A 24868-nucleotide genomic window follows, 5' to 3' on the forward strand; every position below is an offset into this window, starting at 1 on the left:
GATTGTGGGTTTTGCAAGTTCAACATGGGTTATAGGTCGAAAGTTGAATGAACGAGTACTTATGTTAGGGCTGGGCGATATATCGCATGACATTGTTTTGCGCATCTCATCAGTAAAGCCGGTTCCTTGATTAGTAGTAAATCGCCATCACCTGCTTACAAATGGAGCGGCATTTACTACACAGAGCCGTAGTTCACTGACAAGCTGAGCCATATCGCATTAATTATCGCGGATGTATCGCCTGCGATAATTAATGCAATATGGCTCAGCTTGTCAGCCCTAACTTATGTCCTTTCAATTTCTTACAGGTTGAGTTGTTGTTGCCCATAACACGCTAGCATTCTGCTAATGAACGCTGATTGGTCAGTGAAGGACTGATTACGACCAGAGATACCGCTTGATGGCATCGTGGCATCCGAAGCGGGACCAGAAACAAACAAAACAAAAACTCTTCTAGCACGTGTATTTACCTGTGTCAGCTGTGTTGTCAATGCCTCGAGAGAAAAGAAAGTGCAGAGCGTGAAAGCACCAAAGTGACTGAAGGATTGCCGTAAAGCAGTATCTCTGGTCGTACGATGTGTATGAAGTCATTGGCATTTTAAAAGACTTTTTAAAGCAAATAAGTGACTCTAAAAAAAATCTAACAGCCAGCAATGTGTAATTTCTTTGCATCTCCTTTCGAATACAACACTCAAATTACTAGACAAAAAATTATATCCTGAGAAAAGTGGATTTTGAGGGGTATAGTGCCATAGACCTCCATTCATTCTGCACTCGTCCTATGAGCGCCCTCATATGGAACCAGAGTGGAACTGCAACCAGTTCAGAAGCCGGAAGTTTACTGAGAGTGGAAGTTCTCCCCTTATTAGACATTCTCTGATGACAACAACAAACCACCACTTGCTCCACACACAATTGTCTTTGTTTTCTTTTCAAGAGAAGCTATAATCAAAATTAACACTAGAGATTGTTTTTGTTTTCTAGCTCCATTTCTATCCCACATGTAAATGCAGCTCACATTACTTAACATGTCACAGTTTGATGATATAAAACTCCTGACGAGACTTCTTGCGTGCGTCCGTTTATAACGCGTCTTGACCTGGTACATACCGTCTTGACATACAGTCTGACATTAACTGACAACTGACATCCCACAATGTGAGAAAAAGGCAGTTTATTTTATCGATATCTTCAATGCATCCACTGTTTACTCTTGATAAACAAATTTGAATAATCACATTAAATCAATAATACAGCTTAAAACTCATTTTGAGATGTTACAATGAAGAAAAACATGCGTATTGCACTTTTTGCAACTTATTGGTTTTCATATTTAAGTATTGACTTGCATTTATAGATAGATTCTTAGGTGATAACTGATAAAATACAAGAAGTTTCTTGACTAAAAGTCTAAAAATGCACCAACAGAATAAAAGCACATTTAAAAAAAAAAAATGAATAATTTTTTTTTTTTTAAAGCCTAGGTTAGAAAAGTGCCTATCATAAGTTAATACATTGTCGATGATGGGCGGAAACCTCATATCTCCATAATTTGTTCTCTATTTTTATTTTTTTCATTAATCATTACTACTGGTCACCCTTTATGTCTTTCTGTGGGTTTTGCAAATATTTAACAAATGAAAGGTATTAAAAAGAGCTTGTGACTAAACCTCGTAACTACATCCATTCCGCCTCTATATGAAGTGCCACCATATATTTTGGTCTCTCCTTGTTTGCAATGCAAGAGTAAATAAAGAACCGGTTGTTTGAAAAAGTACAGCATTTTCTTATATATATATATATATATATATATATATGAACATAAATAATGGCACTGACATTTTTTAAGATATGTCAGTGCAAGTTGCTTTCAGTTAAAACAGCTCAAACATGCATTTTAGTCTGGGACTAGGCTTAAGCCTTGTCTGTGAAACCAGGGGATAGTGTTTTTTCCATTTCCTGAAAAGTAGCGTTTTTGGATATAAAAGGTTTCCATCCGACAGCAACGACAAGCTTCTCAAAGATTCATTACATTCTAATTAACCAGCACTTCTAGAGTTCTTTTGGCCTTAAAAAAAAAAAACAAAAAAAAAAAAGACCCTGACAAAAACAAATCCTTTCTAATCAGTGACTCCTATAAAACAAACACATCTTCACCTGATCTGCAAACAACTGATATGCTTCCTAGTTTAGTTTAGAAACCGTCACATTTTTCACAGATGACGATTTCAGCTTGTCAAAATGCACACACACACAAACACACACAAAAAAAATGTAACCTAACTGTATTACTTTCAGCTAAACTTCAATTATAAAGTTACCTTTGTCAGAAAGTGCAACACAAAAAGTAATGAGGTATAGTTCACTCCTCGGCCCCCAACATCTCCACAATATAATCATTGCTCCATGTGCTATGTTAAAAGTGACTGGGCTTTGTTATGATTATCAACTGATTTAAAGATCCAAGCCACATAAACATTTCAAACAGCCTGGCTACCGCATATAGTGGTCTATCTTAAAAGAGCCATAATCCTGCCATGGGTTCTAAACACAGCTCAGGCTGTGACGAACATTGGGCTGAAAATGCAATGAGTCACAGGTGGCTTGAAGAGAGAACTGGAGCCGTTTCTCACTCTGTGCAAGTGAAAAAGTCATGAGGCCATACGTGAGACACAGCACTGACCAGAACAACCGAGAAAAAAATATTCACACATCACGACATTGTCGTGGGAGAAAAAATACAAAGAAAGGTCCATTAGTTTACACTTTTTTCGCATAGCAATGGATTTAACAGAACATGAAGTAGGATAACCCTGTTTACTTCAAATTGCCCGTGACGTTTTTTCACAACTGATAATGACCTTACACTCTCACACTTTTGAGGTATGTACAATATAATTTTTTTAAACATATAAATAAAAATATCTATATCATTTACTAGACCTACTAAAAGTTGTGACATATAAATTGAACATTTATTACTATTAATAACAATGTTAAATTATATAATGATAATTAATAAAATAAACTAGTATAGCAATACTAATAAAATGCATTTCTTAAAATCAAGCTGAAGCAGTATTTTGAAAAAAAAAGAATAAAAAGCTGTTCACGAGGTCCATCTAAATGGGATCGTGTGCAAGTGAACAGAGGGAAAAGAGCAGAACTATCAAAAACAGTCAGAGATTCAGACTGAGACACCGGCGTCTCAATGTCACATCATGACTCAAACTGAAAAAAAGACAGAAAAGTTGCACAAAAACACCTATTTAAAATTCACTGTAAAACAACTACACTTCAATCAAAAAAAATAGCACACACATAGATGTCTGTGTTCAATGTGCAGCTTCGAAATGCACTTCTCCAGCTCCCTTTTGATTGGCTTAAGGCTTGAAATTAAGCACAGAATGATGCCATTTTTTAGTGTAAAAAAAAAAAAAGCATTAATAGTGTAAATATAATGGCCTGATGACTCAATATTATTTGTTGTTCTGTGCATTCTGAAAAGGTCCCATCAATTTTCAATACATTTGTCATTAGTAATGATGGCACATTGAACATGAATATTGAATAAGCACAAACAACACAAGTTAGAATTAAATACTTTTGCAATTCAAACTAGGACAAAATGGAGTGGAAACACAGGTAAACTTAGCAAAATCCATTCGTTTTCATTCTACTTTGATATTTTATTTCCAGGTGTCCTTACAGATCCCCACGAGAGAGAACTGATGCTGCTCAGTAAGAACAGGTGCTTACAGGTCAAAATAAAGTCTGAAACTGGTCATACTGAAACCTCAATTCGTGAGCCTGACTGGAACAGTGCACTCATTCAAAGCACACTCACAATCACTTGAAGCACAAAGTGAATGGCTTTATGTGCAAGCAAGTAGAGAAAGGACTTAACTCTTTATAATTAGTGTGGAAAACATGCAAAGCTCATTCCAAATTTACTTGCATTATGTTTTTATAATTCACTGAAATACTGCCTGCAGAAACAAGTCAGGATGACTACATGAAAACCCAGCACAATGTTAGAGTATATTTACTTAGCCACACAGGTCTGATGACCTTGAATTTAGTGTTTAAACATGACCCTTTACCCTTGGCCAGGGCTGACTTTTTGGGCAATGTGAGCTTGATGTTTCAAAACTCAAACAGCTGCAAGCACCATATCCTACTTAATGAACTAACAAAGTTTCCATATTTGTAGAACTTGCAGATAACAAATTGCATGCGTCTAAAAAAAAAAAAAACTGTCTGCTCATTTTCCATTATGTCACACACACACATAACATAAGCCAAATACTTTTGTTAAAACTTTTAACTTTGCACTAGAATGCAAAAGAAGAGTCAATCAATGGCAAACTTTTAAAACTCTATACTCTATTTACAGCACAGACACTGGGACAAGCGATACCCCACTTTTCACGTGTTTGAATCAATAATTAATAGTGCATGTTTTTTTTTTCACTTCAGTAGGAACACAACATTCTGACCAGCATTATAAGAGTGCTGTAATAATGTAAATGTAAACGCTTTACTGCAGCACTGAGAAGAGACCATAAGGAAATATGACTCAAACAGACATTTTCACTAAATGCGTTTTTGTAACTTGTTAAAAAGGGATTCAAATATTTTAACAGAGTTAATATTTTAAATAAAACAGCCTGTTTTGGACTACTGGATCAACAAGACTTCACTTAACTAGGCCTAAAAACAATTTTGATCCATTTGAAACATCCCAAAATGTACATCATGGTCACTCTAAAATACCAAACAATTTTAAATGTTAAAGCAAAGAGAGAAAAACAAATCTCAATCCATCACAGTGAAACAATCAAGCCTAAATAAATTTGGGAGCTATAGGCAACAGGTGACTGACACAACATTAAGACCTGGCCAAACAACAGTGTATAGCCTCCAAAATACTAATACCATCACATCCATGATTTAAACTGTATGGACGTGTATATATCAGGGTTGAGATTGTGTAGGACAAGAGTTTGATTAGCCTGTTCTGGGGAAGTGTGATGGGGTTTCAGGAGTGAGTTTTTGTATGACTATAATTGTATGGGACCATTTGAAATGTCAGAAGTTTGATGAAGTGTATCAGGAGCATGATGATGAGTTTTAAAGGTGTGATGTGTGTTATAGTAAGGTACACATCAACTGATCAGTGTGTGCTGCTGCTGATGAACAGCCCCTACCTGTTCTCTCGATATACATGGCAGGGAAGGTCTGCGGGGCATCTTACAACTGCCATAATAACTGCTGGACGTCTCTCCCAAAGAAACACAGCTGGACCTTCTCCTGGGTCTGATGACGGGAACTTTCTCCTCCGTGTTAGGAATCCTGCCGGCCGTCTCCCTCGGTGGGTAATAGTGATCAAAACAAAGCGCCAGCAGAGAGCCGGAGACCCCCGCTATACACGCCAGCACCGGCCTGAGGGACGGAGACAGGCAGCCGAGGCTGGTGAAGGACAGCAGCCACACCAGGCTGGCGAAGACCAGGATCAGGACGCTGTGCTTAAGTTTGAGAGTGGGGATGAGAGTGAGCAGACCCACGCAGCCCAGCACAAACAGCAACCTGCCCATCATCTGCATCTGCTGGTGCTCCTCTCCCCACTGCAACAAGCGCAAGACCATCAAATCCCCCAAGTAGCATGATGCTGGTAAGGACAAAAGCCAACATCTGCTGCTCTCCCTCTTCGTCCGCCTCAGGTAGAGGGTCAGAAAGAAATACGCGCAGCCGATGCTGAATAAAGGACTGATGGACTGTGAGAAATCAAAGAGATAAGTCCGCAGATCCGAGACGCCGTGTTCACTCTGAAAGCTCTTCGAAATGAAACAGGAGAGCGCCAGAACCGCCAGCGCTCCCACGTAGAGAGCCGAGCCGCGGAATAGTTTGGACTTGAGGATATCCTCGTTGCAAAACCTGCAGACGTTGAATAAAAAGCCCCTCGGATGGTCTTGTTTTAACGGAGTGACGCAGCTCTTCACATAGCCGTTCCTGAAGCTCTCCGCGCTGTTTGCATTGCCAACAACACCATCGTGCTGTCTGATTTTACTGTGCAAAACCTCTCCGTCCTCCCGCACAGCCATGTTGTCCTCCTTCCGTGCTCTTTAAACTTTCATTCCTTCGAAATAAATCCTCCGTGTGTCAACGTTTCACTACATGACGGCAAACGCGCTCCATGGTCACTCAAACGTGCTCAGGCATTTTGGCCAGGAGGAAAAGAGGCTGAAATGTTGTTGTTTTTTAGCAGACTCGAGCTCTATGTCGCCGTCTAGGTGCGACAATTTGTAACAATGACTAGAGCGCGAGACACAGACGCGCGCGCTCTCTGCAGCGCAGCCAAACCGCGCGCACCTTCAATTTATGTCTGTATTTTTTCATTTTTTTACTCAGATTTACTACCGTTATTGCAATATTTAAACAATACTATAGACGGCTAATTTATAAACATATAGCCTATTATATAGAAAGTTGCCTATCTGAAGACCTAAAACACGGGAGCTTGTGTTGTGAGTGTGTCCTATATTAGCCTACTTTTGAGTCGTGTCACGGTATATATAGGCTAGGCTACACATTCATTTTCTTTATTGTTTGTTTATACTTATACGATTCTAGCATATAATTAAGCTAAGCCAGTATTTAGTAATGTAAATAGTATTGAGTATTCTGCCATTCGCGTTTTCCGCCGTTCATGAACCAACAGGCCCTTATGGTTTCAATGCATAAGCACCACAAGAGGTCACTAACATAGACATTATGTTACAGCTGAGTTGTCTTGTTTCTTACCAATGGGGGTTCCAGAACCTCAGCCAACCCAGGAACCCCATATTAAAATGCTGTTTTACACAGCAAACCACATCATTATTATTTTATGATCATTTTGGTTGAGTCTCTCTAATTAGCTACCTTTGCATTCTTTGCAATGTGCTCTATAAGAGCAACAAAATCAACCAAAGATGATATCACCAAATATCAACCAAAGATATTAACCACATAACAAATAATGGCGAGACCTTATAATAAGGTTTCATTTTTAAACATTAGTTTACTGCACGAGAATGAACAATATTAGGCCAACTTCTACATTATTTGATAATCTTAATGTTAATTTCAACATTTACTAATACATTTTTAAAATAAAAAGTTGTATTTGTTAACATTATAGTTAATACATGAACTAACATGATTGATTGATTGTATGATGTATTGAAGGATTGTATTTTTATTAAATTACATTAACAAATATTAATAAATGCTAAAATGTATTATATTGTAACGTTTTGGCCAAAACCTTTTTATATTTTTAGAGAAATTCCTTCTTGCTAATGGATCAGTCCACAGAGCCCCGTATACATTCATGAATGTGTTAGAACATATACATTACCTTATCCCTTTCGGGGTGTTATTTTTAGTTCGGTCAAACAACTGTAGCAACATTCATTGTTAATACTGAAGCTTTTTACTTTTGCAAGACAGAACTGACCTTAAGATTATACGATTAAAATCTAGAAATGGGGGGAGGGCGACATAAATGGCCTCATGATCCTTTTGTATTTGTTCAGTCAACCTCTTTTTCTATTTCCTAAAGAAAAAAAAAAAAAAAGTTCCTACAATACCAATGCTTCAGGTAAAAAGGAGTTGTATTGTGAAGAGTCTTTCCCTTAAAGCGTGAACACAAGGAATGGTTTGTTTAATGTTCTTAAAATGACTCACGTTTGTAAAAAGATCCAGATATGAGTTTATGAAAAAGTAATATATTTATTCCATATTGACGAGCAAGAACAATTCATGCATTTTGGCTGGAAAATTGGTTTGAAATTGTGGTTCTCGCATTATGGTTCAATTATGATCTCAAAAGATGGAGACTAATGCTGGTTCCATAATGCATTACAATTGACCTCATTTACTTCACTTCTGCGCTGCAATCCCCACAGCTATCTTAAGAGCTTTTCCATGATTCCAACTGCGTAAGTGGTCAATAAAACCACCAGTGATTCTCATGTGAAGATCTAATGTATCTTCCCAGTTTTTATGGTAAAAAGCAGTTCAGCATGAGGCTATGACATGATATTCATAACAAATGTATGCACTCTTAAAAAAAAAGTCTGTAAAGACTCAAATGTTGATATGAAGGAATTTTCCATATTGATTATTCAAGTAGGCCTATTTTGAATTGCGCATTGTATTGTGTTTTAGGGTTAAACAAAATGTCTGTAAACTGGCAGAAAGTAAAGTAATAAAAAATATAATAATGTTACATTGTAAATGTAAATATATATGGCCTAACATTTAATATTCCAATATTATTCTAATTGTTAAAACAATGAGAGAATATTTAAATATTTGTCAGGCCTGTCTTTTGGCCAAGAGACTGAATAAATAGAGACAGAAGAGACAGAATATTTTATAAATGTAGCCTATGTTTATTAGCCATTACCGTTTCATACCAGTATTGTTTTAGTATCATTGAGACGCTTTTACAGTTTTTATGACTATTTTGAATTACTTTTTGTTTTTATATATTCCATTTTAATTTTAAATAAAGTTTGTATAAAAAAATGTGTGTGTTTTTGTCTACAGTTTTTTTTAGGGTATTTTTTTCTGTTTTAGTTTTAGCTATTTTAGTACATCAAGATAAATCAAATTGAAATGTTGCCTTGGCATAAGTAAAATAAAACAAGTTTATTTTTTGATAGATTATTTTATTTCAGTTTACTTTTATTTTTATTTTTTTCTAATTTAAAAAAAATATAATAACCCTCAGATCATCGAATACAAAAAGCTTATACTATCGAACATTTTCGCAACAAATATTAGGTTTTGTTTTTTCCTTACACATCTTGACAAACACAACGTAGGCAAATTAAGAATACCATTCCAGTATAAACCAGTAGATCATAACCTCAAACAGACACACACCACAGCCACGAACGTAATCGCTGACTTTCGCGTTTGCGTAACCGTGTAGTGTGATCCTTCTAGCTCGCTGTAGTATTGATGTGGCCAAGTCAGTCAGGTTCCACGTCACTCGGAAGGATCGGAATCTCTCCAGACACGGATGCGCATACAGAAGAGACAGACCTGAGACCTATTTGAAAGGTAATAAATGAACAGCTCAACAAGAAAGCACATTAATAAAAATCTAATTTGTTGTTATTTTAAGCCACAGACAATAATCACCGGTTGTCTGTGTTCGTTTTTATCACAGACTGTTAGCGTGCTAGCTGCTACTGCAGCACTGATGTCGATTGATCACGCAATCAGTAATATAACTGTACAACATTAACTGTGTTATTAGACAGAAGTGCTAATATTAATACGTTTCGTGTTTATAATACATGCACAACATGGTACAAATCGGCCTTTTGCCACGTCTGGCTCAGGGTTTTCAAACTAACGTTAGCTGCTAATTCAGTGAATCCCAGTGCTGTCGTAGACCGTGAGACTTCTGACAGGATCCTGTTTAAAAATTCTTGTTAACAGGATAGATAGACTCCAAAATCACGGTCGACATTAGTTGAAGGTATAGTTGGACTCTGCTTTATGAAACTTAGTTGCACGTATACCGTCCTAGTATCATGGTGTTCTTTGAAGTGCAAGATACGTGAGAAGAGGTAGACGTTTTACATATAAAACGTAGAGAAATATGATTAAAACTATGTACACTTACATAAGGTGACTCCAGTTATAACAGTCTTACAGAAAATGGGTTTTATTCTACATGATGCTGGTAGTCCTTCATGGGAACCACATTACATGTCCTGCTGTGACATGCAATTGAGTTACTTCTATTAAAAATGCTTATCTGTATAGCTCTTTTGTTTGAGCCATTGCTCAGGCCACTTAATGTACATGAATAAGTATAAAAGTACCAAACAATATACATTATTTCAACAGTTGTTACATTACACACATCATTATAGACTACATTTCAAAGGCGTTTTTTTGTTTATGGTATTAAATGACTATTCACTTGAACTTTTACTAATGTATTTTATAACCTTTGTTTTAGGAAACCTCATAGGCATTCTGTCTGAGTGGAGTCTCGTGAAGGGAAGAAGAGCTGACATCATGACAGCCGCGGAGAATGTGTGTTACACCCTCATCAATGTCACCAATGACTCTGAACCACCATCGGAAGTCAGCTTAAAAGCTGATTTAGGTAATATATGTGTGTAGTAATTTGATATTAACCCCTTTTTTCATTAACATTCATGCACACTATCGCTTTAAAAGTTTGGGGTTGATTGAGATTTTTATACAGTAAGAACAATAATATTACAAAATATTATTACAAGTTAAAAACAATAATATTCCATTTTATATATTTTAAAATGTAATTTACTCCTTTGATGGCAAAGCTAATTTTTTCAGCAGCCATTTCTTTAGTTTTTAGTGTCATTCTTTAGTTTTTGTTAGTTCAATCCTTCCGAAATTGTTCTAATATGCTTTGAATGATTAATAGAAAGTTCAAAAGAACAGCATTTATTTTAAACCTAAATCATTTAGAACAATGTGAAAGTATTGAATGTCATTCTTGATCAATGTAATGAAAATGCATCCTTGCTGAATAAAAGTTTTGACCCCAACATTTTGAAAGGTGGTAAATGGGGGATAAAACGCACCATAACAGTTTTCCTCTTTTATTTTTGTCAAAACAGAAAAGGGAGAAATCAAAGCCAAGACAGAGGCTTTGAAGAAGGTCATCATCATGATCCTGAATGGAGAGAAACTGCCAGGCCTGTTAATGACCATCATCCGGTTTGTGCTGCCTCTGCAGGACCACACAATTAAGAAACTACTCCTAGTTTTTTGGGAGATTGTTCCCAAAACTACTCCTGATGGCAAACTTCTTCAGGAGATGATCTTGGTCTGTGATGCCTACAGGAAGGTAGGCATGAAATATGGAGTTATAATGTGTATTGCTTATTGTGAGGGTATATTGTGTCTATTTCTTTGTTGAAATATGCCATCTGTGTTATGCATCTGTAGGATCTCCAGCATCCCAATGAGTTCATCCGTGGCTCTACACTGCGCTTCCTGTGCAAGCTGAAGGAATCTGAGCTGCTGGAGCCCCTTATGCCAGCGATTCGCGCCTGTCTGGAACACCGTCACAGCTACGTACGACGCAATGCAGTCCTGGCCATCTACACTATCTACAGGTGTGTTGATGGATCTTTGTGTGCACAAGTGAGAGACAAACATCAGAGACCATTTTCATGATTTATTTTTATTTTTTAATTTTTTTTAGGAATTTTGAGCATTTGATCCCAGATGCTCCTGAGCTGATTCATGATTTTCTTGTAAATGAGAAAGATGCAAGCTGCAAGAGAAATGCTTTTATGATGCTGATTCATGCAGATCAGGTACACAGTCTGATTAATAACAATAATTATTATTTTATATTATTTTTGTTACAAGAATGAATCTCATGAAGCTTCATGAGCTGTTCTTTTAATACATTTTTGCAGGATAGAGCTCTGGACTACCTAAGCACATGTATTGATCAGGTGCATACTTTCGGAGACATTCTACAGCTCGTCATTGTGGAACTAATTTATAAGGTGAGGTGTCTATTCATATCTTAAAGGGGGGGTGAAATGCTCATTTTCACTCAATCTCCTGTTAATCTTGAGTACCTATAGAGTAATATTGCATCCTTCATATCTCCAAAAAGTCTTTTGTTTTATTATATTTTTAATTGAAAGATAGGGTGTACCGAGTCTTTCCGGAAAAAAACGAGCGGCTGGGGGCGGGCCGTGTGGGCGAAGCTTAGCTGTGCTTACCCGCCGAGCTAACAACACACAGAGACATTTGTTCAACAGTTTTACTCACCGTTCCAACGCACGACCGCGTTATCATTGTGACTGCTCGATCCTTAAGCATTAGACGATCTGCAAATCCGTTGATATGGGCTTTGTTTATAAAACAATCATCGTCGAAATGCAGGGAACAACAGTCTTACACAACTCCGTTTATGCTCAGGAAAACAAACTCCATCCACGGGTTCCTTAACGCTGGGTTCTTTGGGAATCTGTGCAGGGTTGTCTTGCCCTGGCAACCAAAAACACACTTCTTTGGTGACATTGACTTCCCAAAAGCCGGGCAGGGCGCTTTGATGGTGAACTGCTTTCGCTCTCTTTCTCTGGTCTGCGAGTGCGCGCGCGCCCGCGATCTTACCGGAGAAGTGCCCTTAGGACCCATATAAGGAAATTCCGCTCTATCTTACGTAAGACAGAGCCATACTCGAAAAAAACTTTCCGAAACTTGTGACAAACCGGAAGGAGTATTTTTGGAACAAAAATACTCCTTCAAACGTACAACTTAGTTTTTGAAACTTTGTCCATGTTTAGCATGGGAATCCAACTCTTTACCAGTGTAAAAAACTCAGTATGCATGAAATAGCATTTCACCCCCCCTTTAAAGTAATTCTTGTTTAACCCACAGAGACCCAGCGTAGCAGAATTGCTTTGTACATATAAAGCAATTAAATATTGAACTTTCTTTAAATATGGGTAAAAACATCAAAAAACAGTTGCTGACACTCTAATATTGATCACTACAACAGTTACACAAAATGTTCATTTTAACAGTATTAAAACACATTGATCTATTTACAAAATAAGTATTTGATATGTAATATTTTCTAATATTTGTAAATGTCTAGTGATGGGTAAAGGCTTACATGCCTTGACATTTTGAACGTAAATAATTTTGAGACCATTTTTGTAGGCGTAGCAAAAATGAAATGCTGGGCATTAGGGGTCAAATGTTTTTCTATTGTTCTCACACAATTAAGCCTCTTCGGTGAATTAATTATTCCAATTTTATCAGGTGTTTTTTGAGTTGTTTCGTCATTATTGTCTCAGTGATATAACTATAAATATGTTTCAATTAAGTGCTATTAAAATTACTGTATTAAATTTAATATAAGCTTTGCTTGGAATTTAAAATGGTGAACTTTTCATGACTGAATTGTGTTGAGAATTCAAAACTTTCAATTACCATATAGTGGTAAAATTTTGCAGCCTTAAATTCTCAGCACTGCTTTTTTTATGTAACTATTGGCTTCTTAAACGCATGAATAAGGGTGAAAGAATACATCATGAATATCAATGCGTTTTTTACTAACCCTCATGTCGTCCTAAAGCTGTATTTTTTAAAAAGAATATGAATGGTTTTTATGTGTAACAACAGTTCATGGTGACAATGGGCTGTTAAGCTCTAAAGCAGGGGTGGGCAAACTTTTTGGCTCAAGGGCCACACTGGGTTTTAAAATTTGACAGAGGGCCGGCCCAGTAGCAGATTATGAAGCACTATCTCTGAAAGTGCGTATCTATACCACTAATTTTATTTCTCTGCCATTTATATGCCAAAAATGTTTTTTTGCGTGCATATGATATGCACTGTAAACCCCTTGGTTAGGATTAGGGGTGCGGAGTGCGTGCCTATTACACGCCATAAAGTGCGTATCATATGCACGCGAAAACTGCGTATCATAAGCACTACAAATACAATTCGTGGTATTCGCACTTTCATGAGATCGGGCTGAGCAAACAGACATTTATGTTGTGGCAACGTCTGCGCGAAATTCAACAACTGAGAGACGATATTCTGACAATACATTTTTTTATGCTAGATATCCCCCATTTAGCATGTTATGTCTTGATGTTAATTTTTAATTAGTCAGATGTTAGATAATTATAGCCTATACTTTTTAAATATTGTTTATCCTTATTATTATTTAATGGGCCTAAAAGTAAATTTGTTATGTTAATTCAACTTTATTAAAACTGCATGGCAATTTGCACTTCCAAAAGTCATACATTTGTGGAAAAAAACGAAATAAACGAATATACAAATTTGTTTTAAGAATAATAAAATAAAACATAAAAAGCAAAGGCAGATCAGAACATTTAATGAAAAAAAGGAAAGGAAAAGGAAAAACTAAGGTGTGCACGCGGTTAACAAACATTTTTTTCTCTGTGAGTTTCCAAAAAAGGAAAAAACATTAACGTGCAACAAGTCTATGCGCTTAAGTCGCTGTCTGTTTGGTTTCCATGGTGACGCGTGCTTGTTACGTGACGCACGCACCGCAGCCACAACAGCGCTGAATGAATGATCTGCTTTTATGTAACGTTAATTTTTCCTTTTTTACATTTGTTAGCTATGGCATGCAATATCTGATATTCCGATTGTCAAATATATGCAGCGCAATATATATATATATAACGCAAAGTATTGCAAGAAAAAGGCTAAATTAATGCGATCTTAAGACAATTTTTAAATACTCAGCGGGCCGGATTAAACAGCCTAACGGGCCGTATGTGGCCCGCGGGCCGTAGTTTGCCCACCCCTGCTCTAAAGGGACAAAATCACAATGAAGGTGGTCCATACAATTTTTGTGCTATAATCCACATTTACTGATAAACTACTCTTTTACAGAACTGCTGTCATCAACAGCACAGTTATTCCTCATGCTTAATTAATTAAATGCTGAGCTCTTCAGCATTATGCTGTTTATGCACACTGCATATTATCAGGTGGTCTAGATCAGTGTTTCCCAACCTCTTTTTTTTTTTGGCCACGGCACAGTTTTGATAAGTAAAAAATCCCACGGCTCTCCACTAAGCACTAAAAATAACAAAATTGCACAACATGCATTGCTTCAAGTTGCATTTTAAAACTCGATATTATATTAATAGTAGTAATTACATTAAATGTGATTACTACTTTTAATATAACCACTAGTATGCCAGGATACATGGGTTGGGAATCACTGGTCTAGATTATAGAAAAGGGTCTTCTCACTGTGTCTATTTTATATCTCTACATTTGTTTAGGTCTGCCATGCCAACCCCTCAGAGAGAGCTCGTTTCATCCGTTGTATATACAACCTGCTGCAGTCATCCAGTCCTGCTGTAAAATATGAAGCAGCTGGAACTCTGGTTACTCTGTCCAGCGCTCCCACCGCCATCAAGGTACCAGTGTAACACCAGGGTTGTTCCCATATATACGTTTTCTGCATGGTGGAAAATAGTGGAATGACATTGGTTGAATGTTCTTTGTTTCAGGCTGCTGCTCAGTGCTACATTGATCTGATCATTAAAGAGAGTGACAACAACGTGAAACTCATTGTTCTGGACCGGCTGATTGAGCTGAAGGAACACCCCACACATGAGCGTGTGCTGCAGGTACACATGAGTTCATCACCTCTTTTGGAGCCATTCGTTCCACAAATGAGACCAGTAACAGGACGTTTGCTGCTTTGTTCTGCTCGTAGGACCTTGTGATGGATATTCTGAGGGTTTTGACAACTCCCGATCTTGAGGTCCGCAAGAAGACCCTACAGCTGGCCTTGGACTTGGTGTCATCCCGCAATGTAGAGGAGGTGTGTGACAACATGCCATTTAAAGGGATAGATCATCAGGATTGTCATTTATTCATGTCGTTTCAATCCTGTATGACTTATTTTCTTAAGTGGAACACAAAATGAGAAATGTTGAAGAATGTATTGGCCACTCTTTTCCATGTAATGAAAGTGAACAGGGACTGTAAATGTCCAAAAAGAACCGTAAAAGCACTATAAAAGTAGTCTGTATGACTTAACCCTTTAGAACCTGAAGCTAAAATAGGTGTTTTTCACATAACTTGATTTTTTGACTGTAAAATTCTAAAACAATGTGCTATCTTCATGTGCAAGGTGTCATCTTTTTCAGAAAAAGATAAGCTTTCAACAAATTACAGTTATTGACCATTATTGTGTGTGGTGAGTTTGTAAATAGAATTTAAATAGACAAAAATAAAAAAACGAGAATGAATTTACTGATTTTTATTTAGAAAAAAACAGAAAAAAATCATGAACGAAAGAAACTAACACTTTAAAGTTGAAAAATGAACTATAATACATATATACAAGTCTTTTTTGTGACATTGGGTTGCACAGTTTTCATTTAGGACGCTTTTTGTCATACACGCACACATATACAAATGCACGCATTCATAGGCACGCGCACATACACATGCACGCACTACATGCTTAGATACGTGAAAGAGTAATGGCCATCCGCCTCCCAAATTTCATTAAAAATCATCCCAATCCCCCTTTCTGCTGTCTAACACTTCTTTCGCCATGTATTTGTTCGTTTCTTTTATTATTTTATGCAATCCAAAACACTCTAACCTGCCGCGCGTCGTATCTCTCTGTTCAAATCCTTCCACCCCGCGCTGCTGTCATTTGCAGACAGAAAGCATGGCATTACCGTAATAAGCCGTATATTGGCGAAAAGCGCTTGATGTCTACTTTCAGGAACTATTTGAATTATTTTGATAGTGCAAACAGTTGAAGAGTTACAGTGACATGAATACAGCTTGGTTGGCTGTGTCGTCGACGACACATCCGGTTTTAAAGGGTTAAGGGGTGGTCACACCACTTTTCATTCCATTGACACTAGCAGGAGACCGGAAACACAAGCTCATGCAAAGAAGTTTCGCATTTTGTTGCGTTCTCAAGTTCAAGTTTAGTGGACAAGTTTGGTTTGCATCACATGTAGATTTGACCAATAGAACGATACGCCATGACGTGACCTCTTAGCTAAATTAAAAATACACAAACTGTAAAGCTGCAGGTTTGTGACATCATATCTCGTTTATTGCATTGTCCAAAGCAATTTCGCATACTCAAAATCTAGTGTAAAAGCTCCATAATTTGCCATTCTATTACTTTATTAGTGCTTTTTTTCTGAGTTTGTCACTTGACATCCTGGATCCCATTCCCCATTTACTCTCTTTATATGGAGAAATAAGATCAAGAAGATACAATGAACAAAATTAAAGTATTTTATACGATGACAAATAATTACTATTAACTAATTGCACTGTCCTATTCAAGCAAAATGCCTGAATTGTTCTTTTTCTGCAGCTGGTTATAGTGCTAAAGAAAGAAGTCATCAAAACCAACAATGTGACAGAGCATGAAGACACAGACAAGTACAGGCAGCTGCTTGTTCGCACTCTCCACTCGTGTAGCGTGCGCTTCCCTGACATGGCAGCCAATGTCATCCCTGTGGTACGTCTACTGACTGAACACTCAGAATGCTTTTTTTTACAGTTAAACTATTTCAAAATATTCTTTACTTGCAAAGAAATTGAAGTTACACACTTCACTAGATCGGTGGACTATTTAGCTTTTACTGTTAAAACATCTATCCCTTTTCTCATCTTTACTCTTAAATTCACTTCTTGTGTTTTGTGTGGCCACAGCTGATGGAATTCCTGAGTGACACTAATGAGGCGGCCGCAGCCGATGTGCTGGAGTTTGTGCGTGAGGCGATTCAGAGGTTTGACAACCTTAGACCTCTCATCATTGAGAAGATGCTGGAGGTTTTCCACGCCATCAAGACGGTCAAGTAAGAGATGCTTTTTAACTGCTTTCTTAGAAGTTCGATAAATCCAATTGCATAAATCATCTGTATATGAAAACTTAATTGGTGTATTATTCTAGACCGCTTGATAGTACTTTGTCCTGTTTAGTGTTGTAAAATGGATTCTGATACATTACAGTGATTTTTAAAAAGGACTTTTGTGTTGCAGGATTTACAGAGGAGCTCTGTGGATTTTGGGTGAATATTGCAGTACTAAAGAGGACATCCAGAGTGTCATGACAGAAGTCCGTAGATCTTTGGGAGAGGTCTGTAGTACATCGATTTGAATCGCTTTGTCACATCCAGAGCTTGTCATTAAAAGCCGCTTTCCAACCAAGTAGTTACAGGAACTTAGTTATAGGAACTGTCCACTTCTAAACAGTTCTATGAACTACTCTTCCCCCAAACTCGGTTTTGCTGTTTGCGTTCGCACTGGCCAAGTGGCCATAGGAACTGGCAGGAGGGGTAAGGGAGTGAGGCAAGCACGGCGACTTTTATTTTGACGGAGCGACGCACCTTTATTTTGACGCCGCTGAGAACGCCAGAGCAAACAATGCTCGCATTCTCTGTTCATTAGTTAGCGATCTGTCTAACAGTACTGTTTAACATGTTATTAGATAGAATTGTTATAGAAAGTACACAATATATGAAAAAAAAAGTTATTTGCCTATGCCGTGTGGTTGATGTCCAGTGTTGCTAGCTGAGCAGAAATAACGTTACATAATCATGTTTGACTTGGTCCCCTCAAAGTTGCGTTGGATTTTCTCTTCAGCATAAAGGTTTAGAGGCCCATCTATCACTGTTTTCCATGTTTGTATCTAGTTTCTTGAGTAAATATATAGGCTATAATCTGTGTGTTTACATATAGCTGTTTTAAAAATGGCAGGTGCTGGTGTTTTGCGTGCATTCGGTCATCAGCGTACACTAACGTCACGGGTAGTTCCTATAGTGCTGGTTTAGACCCTACTCTGAAGTAGGAGCTAAATTAGTTCCTCCAAATGGAGTTCCTAGAACTAAAGTCGTTCCTAGTCGGCGTGTTCGCACCGCAGGAACATACGGGTACTTTAGCCAATAGTTCTAGGAACTGTGAAAAGGTTCCTCCGGTCGGAAAGCGGCTAAAGTGTCATGAAACCCCCCTGTTTTAGCCTGGTCGTTCACACCTAAGTGTTTGAAAAAGTCTCAAGAAATGGGTGTGGAAAGCTGTGGAAAAATGGGAGAGCTGAGAGTGGGAAAAAGGGGAAACAGCAACTTATATAACAGACTTACAACACACTCATTATACAGACACATCAATATTAAAATATGATCACGGACAAACCCCCCCACAAAAACAGAGTTGGGGGCACCTTGATGCATTTTAAAAATATAACCCTATATGACAACTCAAACTCATCAGAAGAACACGGAATAACATTTAAAAGGTCTAATCATATTTTCATTATATTTACGAGCACTACAGTCTCTGAACAAACTACACGTGTCAGTTCAACACAGAAAGAATAAAGGCATACTGGCATAGTTACTTTATTGTCCATTGTTCTGTGAATTTTCGGTCTGCGTCATTGTCTTCTGTGTATCAGAATAATTAATCGTGTCATCACGTTTATCATCAAACGTATGGCTGTATCAGTGTCCATATTTGCACATATATTTAAATTGAAGAAGACGTGATTAAATATGTGCGCATACACAGTGCTGGTTCATGTTTAGAGCACTGGAGTAAATATGTCCATAATTTGAAACGCGCTTACTCTAGTCCGGATATGATCTATGATCCGCGTTGTGAGCGCTATTAAACTCTGGATAGAAACTATTATCTTGAGTGTGATTGCTCTAAAAGTATCTTTTAAAATCCTTATTCAGTCATTACAAGTGACTGGAATAGTTAAAGTTAAACAAAAAAAATGAATTGGTCAGAAACTGTGAGACCCTGAATATAACAATTCTTCTACTACTATATTAATATAGTTATAATAGTTATTTATTAAAATATGCAGTTTTACAGAAAACAATAGTGTGAATGATACAGTGCACAATATACATCTAAAACTGAGATACGGCTGACTATTTAAAGATTAGCAAAATTGCAATTAACATCCTCTATAAATGTCTCTACACCTTATAGTGCTTTCAAACATTAAATTGTTTTATATTATGTCTTCTTTCTTATTCAGATACCAATCGTGGAGAATGAATTGAAGAAGGAGTCTGGAGAGGTGAAACCTGAGGAGGAGATGACTGCAACTCCAGCTCCTAAGCTGGTGACAGAAATGGGCACCTACGTCACTCAGAGCGCCCTGAGTAGCAGCAGGCCATCCAAGAAGGAAGAGGACAGGTGATTCTCTCCCCTTACTGATACGTTATGGAGATAGTCCTCCGTATTACATCTCTAAAATGTCCCTTTATTCTGTAGGCCTCCTCTAAGGGGTTTCCTGATGGATGGAGACTTTTACGTTGCTGCCTCATTGGCCACCACCCTCACCAAAGTGGCCCTGCGCTATGTTGCCCTTGCCGAGGACAAAAAAAGACAAAATGTAAATTAATTTTAAAACTCCTCATTCCATGAACAGTGACTAAACTGTCAATTTAATTATTCATGTGTCTAATTGTGGTAGAATAAATGTTATTTTGCTGTTTTTAGTCCTTTGTGGCAGAGGCCATGCTGTTCATGGCCACTGTGCTCCATCTGGGCAAGTCGTCGCTACCCAAGAAGCCCATCACCGATGATGACGTGGAACGGATCTCGCTGTGCCTTAAAGTCCTGTCCGAATGCTCGCCCCTCATGAACGACATCTTTAACAAAGAGTGCCGCAGATCCCTGTCCCATATGCTCACTGTCAGACTGGAGGAAGAGAAACTGTCTCAGAAGGTATATGGTATAATTTTGGATAATGTCTTATAGATTAAAAGATCATCATTTGTGACCATGATGTTGAATTATGTTGTTGTTCTTGTTTTATCAGAAAGAGTCTGAGAAGCGTAACGTGACTGTTCAGGCGGATGATCCGATCTCCTTCATGCAGCTGACCGCTAAGAGCGAGATGGCGTCCAAAGAAGATCAATTCCAACTCAGTCTGCTGGCCGCGATGGGCAATACTCAGAGGAAAGAAGCCGCAGACCCTCTGGCTTCTAAACTTAATAAGGTATTTGGAGGATTTTATTTGTATCTTTTTGAATCTGTACAAGTCGTATTTTTATTATAGTGACAAAATTGAAAAGGTTGTTTATGTTTGTAGTTTGTCATCTTTTACCACCAGAGGGCATGTTGGTTCATCTGATGGGAATTTTAACACTAAAATGTCACATCAGGCAGGAGCCTTAAGAATGTTCCGTCCATTTACAGCATCTCACAATATAGTAGTTCCATACTTCAGCAAAGCACTTGAATTGCCGGTTTTGATCTTTTTCATTACAATGTATAAATAGCTTTTATATTTTTTGTGCATTTGTTTATCAGTTAGATTACCATGACTAGTGGTTCTCAACCTTTTTGACTCCAAGACCTCAGCAATATTTGAAGTCCCCCTCCCCGTATAGGCTAATAGCTTTGCTCTAGTACATCAGCTGTAAGTTTTGTTTTTGATGCTTATTTTAAATGTACAGAAACTAGGAGTGTCCATAGATTTTTTTTTAAGAAGTAACTAAAATAATTCTAATTAAAATAAATACCTTTTCTAATTCCAGAAGTTTTAAAAGCTGAATGTTCTTCAATGATCCAACTCTATGTAACATGAATTTACATGACTTTTCCAGGTCCAGACATGGCAATTTTAAACTTAGGCTACCATATATCCAGGGCGGTAGGGAAAAAATGCTGTTGAGCTAGTGAGTTAAAATATGAACTTGTTGTTTTGTCTCGTTTTAAATCATTTTAGGTTATCTTGAGGCCCCCTATTGGACCCTGGCCCTGTGGTTGAAAACCATGTCCTTGACTGAACCATCTTGTGTTTTCTTCCAGGTCACCCAATTGACTGGTTTCTCAGATCCAGTGTACGCAGAAGCTTATGTTCATGTCAATCAGTATGACATCGTCCTGGATGTCCTGGTTGTTAACCAGACTAGCGACACCCTACAGAACTGTACCTTGGAGCTGGCAACACTTGGTACAAGTTGTTCCTTTCATCCATAAAAATAATTGGTTAGTGTGTTTTTGGTGTATGTTTTACTGAATATATTCCTCAAACTCCAGGTGATCTTAAATTGGTTGAGAAACCATCTCCTCTCACATTGGCTCCTCACGACTTTGCCAACATCAAAGCTAATGTGAAAGTGGCCTCCACAGAGAATGGCATCATATTTGGAAACATAGGTTTGTGGACTATATGTAGATATCCTTATTTATACTTGTATTATTTTGTTGTTGAGTTAGGACCTGGAATCACTTCAATAATCCAAAACACATATTTTGCAGTATATGATGTATCAGGAGCAGCCAGTGACAGAAATTGCGTAGTTCTCAGCGACATTCACATTGACATCATGGACTACATTCAGCCGGCCTCCTGCACAGATGCTGAGTTCAGACAGATGTGGGCTGAATTTGAGTGGGAAAATAAGGCAAGTCCGGGGGACTGATGAATTCTTTGTGGATAACTGCTACGTTAATCTCCTTTCTGCTTGCTGGAATTTGTTCTGTTTTGTTTCCACACAGGTTACCGTCAACACCAACATCACAGATCTGACCGAGTATCTCCAACACATTCTTGGGTCCACCAACATGAAGTGCTTGACCCCAGAGAAGGTACAATACTCACTTGATGAGAACAGTAAACGCACTGCTGGGCAGATTACTTACAATTTGTAGTCGGTTACTGATTCCAAATTACATGACAGTTTTAGTTAGTAACACAATCCATTACATTACACATTTAAGGTCATATAATCTGACTACTTTTTGATTACTTTGAGATTACTTTTCACCTAACTTGTTTATCACATTAATTTGAATAGAATCATATTTTACCATGTAAGTTACTAAAAGAATTTCCATGCTTTATCTACAACATGAAGTGCATTAAAAAATTACATTACGTCAGGGTTTCCCAGACTGGGGTTTGTGATGGAGCTGAATTAAACTGAGTTTAATGAAAAGTATGAAATGAAGTGAATCTGTAAATTTTAATTTGTTTGAAATACTAAAGTCTTCCAAAGACCACGGTGAAATGACTCACTGAGTGATAATTCAAATAATAAATGTGTTCGTCAAGAGCTGATTAGATATGCAATGTTGAGAAACCTCTTCTTAAAAGTCAAATGATTTCTGTAAATCCAGTGATCTGCTGCGCGAGTCTCAGTTTTCAGTGATCGGCTCATGACTCGTGGCTGGTCTGTGTGTGCAATTCCACAAACCTGGAAGACCTTCTGAACGTATATATACAGCAGTAGGCTTTTTTAGAAAGGAAAATGTAAAACAAAAAGTAATTGAGACAATCAATGAATTATGAATAATTTACTGCCATTGTGAGAATAACATGTAATCAATAAATAAAGTAATGTAGTCCTATTACGAGTATTTTAAAATGTAATATAATCTAATTACAAGTGCATTTGGAATCTTATTACAAAATTCCGATTACATGTAATCAGTTGCTACCCAGCACTGAGTAAACCACTCTATGATTTAATAACACATTTACATTCATATCTCATGTTTTCCTTTTGTAACTCAGGCCCTGTCTGGTATCTGTGGCTTCATGGCAGCAAATCTGTATGCTCGCTCTATATTTGGAGAGGATGCCCTTGCAAACGTAAGCATCGAAAAGCCAATCCACATGGGACCTGATGCCCCAGTCAATGGACATATTCGCATCCGAGCCAAAAGCCAGGTGATGTTTTTTACTCTTTTCACCGTTTTAATTAAAAGGCACTGGGATCTTTATAGTAAATACTAAATGCTGGATTAGCATTTTTGTGCCTACAGGCGTGGATAATGTTTTATAATTTCAGTAATGGATTTAGTAACTTCTTTTAGTATCCTGATGTGCCTTTGTATGTTTTTTGAATCTCCCAATGTGATGTTTTACTGCATGATTGATAACTCCTCTTTGTTTGTTTTTTCAATAGGGTATGGCTTTGAGTCTGGGTGACAAGATCAACCTCTCTCAGAAGAAGTCTCACTCGTAAATTTCAACGACTGAGGCCATCGAGTCAAAGGGCGAGATTCGACTAAAAAGCGTTACGGTTATCCTACGTCTTGTCTTTTTTTCCCGCTATCGCTTGTTTGTGTCCCTCCAGACTGCCGTACACATGCAGTGCTTTGTGGCCAAGCTCTAAGCTCTTCAATCCCATAAAATATGTCTGAAGGGGATTATTTTGACATTTTCTACCAACACGATTCTTAACTGCTCTAAAAGGGATTGACCCTGTTCATCTGTAATCATGTTTCAATAAACATTGCACACCATATACCACAAAAGCGTATTTATTCTCTTGTTAAACGAATAGTGTTACAATGACCCTTTTATGTAAGTATAAGAACAGTACTGCCCTCAAACTACAGTTGACAAAACAAAGGATGTGTTCTCTTGAAGAATCTTCTGGAATCTTGAGAATTTGTTATGGTCTCCTGCCTCTTAGATGACTTGGACTCATAAGACTTGTGGTCAGTCATAACTTTCTTGTCTACGTAATGCATTATAATATTAAGGACGAAGGCGTCAAGGTCATCATGGCTTTGCCCTGAGTAGATAAGGAGCCACATTAATTTTTTTAAATGTTTTTTGAAAGAAGGGTCTAATACTCATCATTTGCATTTATTTGATTAAAAATTCAGTAAAAACAACAATATTGTGAAATATTATTACATTTTAAAATTTTCTATTTGTATGTATTTTAAAATGTGATTTATTTCTGTGATGGCAAAGCTGAATTTTCAGCATCATCACTCCAGTCTTCAGTTACATGATCCTTCAGAAATCAATGTAAGTTCTGATTTGGTGCTCAAGAAATATTTCTTATTATCAACGTAGTACAGAGCCTCTAATGGAACATGGTTATGGAAAAAATGTGAGATGGGAGGAAAAAATATTACAATGCTTTTGCATTTGGTCTCAAAGGTTTTGCATTCCCTTGAGAAACTTTTCGAGGGAACGCAAAAGCATTGACAAATAATTTTTATTCCCATCTCATTTTTTTTCATGAGAAAGCATTTGTATGAAACAGAAATCTATTGTAACAACATAAGTGCCTTTTTTGATCAATTTAATGCATCCTTGCAGAATGAAAGTATTATCTGAGCCCAGACTTTTGAACTGAAGTGTATGTAGTCACAGCATTCACCTGGTCACCAGTCATTGTCTCATAAAGTGCAGTGGAAGCAGTTTTTGATGTAAATGATACATTAGATCTAAGTAGCTTCCAGGTTCATGCAGAGTGGGAGAGATGGGTGTGAAAAGGGCTGATGTGAGTATATGCAAGTCATGCATTTA

General features: G+C 37.5%; 2 protein-coding genes across 2 annotated transcripts in view; one reads left to right on the forward strand and one right to left on the reverse strand.

Moving 5' to 3' along the window:
- Window positions 1–7596, reverse strand: part of pde3b (phosphodiesterase 3B) — a 54270-nt gene extending 46674 nt beyond the window's left edge. Inside the window, exon 1 of the mRNA XM_079867484.1 lies at window positions 5211–7596. Coding sequence (XP_079723610.1) covers window positions 5211–6104 — 894 coding nt within the window. The 5' untranslated portion in view covers window positions 6105–7596. The remainder of the gene's footprint in view (window positions 1–5210) is intronic.
- Window positions 7597–9009: 1413 nt separating this feature from the next.
- Window positions 9010–23676, forward strand: copb1 (COPI coat complex subunit beta 1). Its single transcript, XM_079865302.1, has 22 exons — window positions 9010–9117; window positions 10031–10180; window positions 10680–10909; window positions 11011–11180; window positions 11270–11384; window positions 11490–11582; window positions 14862–14999; window positions 15093–15212; window positions 15302–15409; window positions 16940–17086; window positions 17281–17426; window positions 17611–17707; window positions 19616–19776; window positions 19855–19975; window positions 20083–20310; window positions 20405–20584; window positions 21400–21544; window positions 21631–21750; window positions 21853–21998; window positions 22093–22182; window positions 23111–23266; window positions 23505–23676. The coding sequence occupies exons 2-22, from the start codon at window positions 10090–10092 to the stop codon at window positions 23562–23564; spliced, it is 2862 nt and encodes a 953-aa protein (XP_079721428.1). The 5' UTR covers window positions 9010–9117; window positions 10031–10089; the 3' UTR covers window positions 23565–23676.
- Window positions 23677–24868: the final 1192 nt, after the last annotated feature.

This window comes from Squalius cephalus (assembly GCF_949319135.1).
Source record: "Squalius cephalus genome assembly, chromosome: 3".
Classification (NCBI taxonomy): domain Eukaryota; kingdom Metazoa; phylum Chordata; class Actinopteri; order Cypriniformes; family Leuciscidae; genus Squalius; species Squalius cephalus.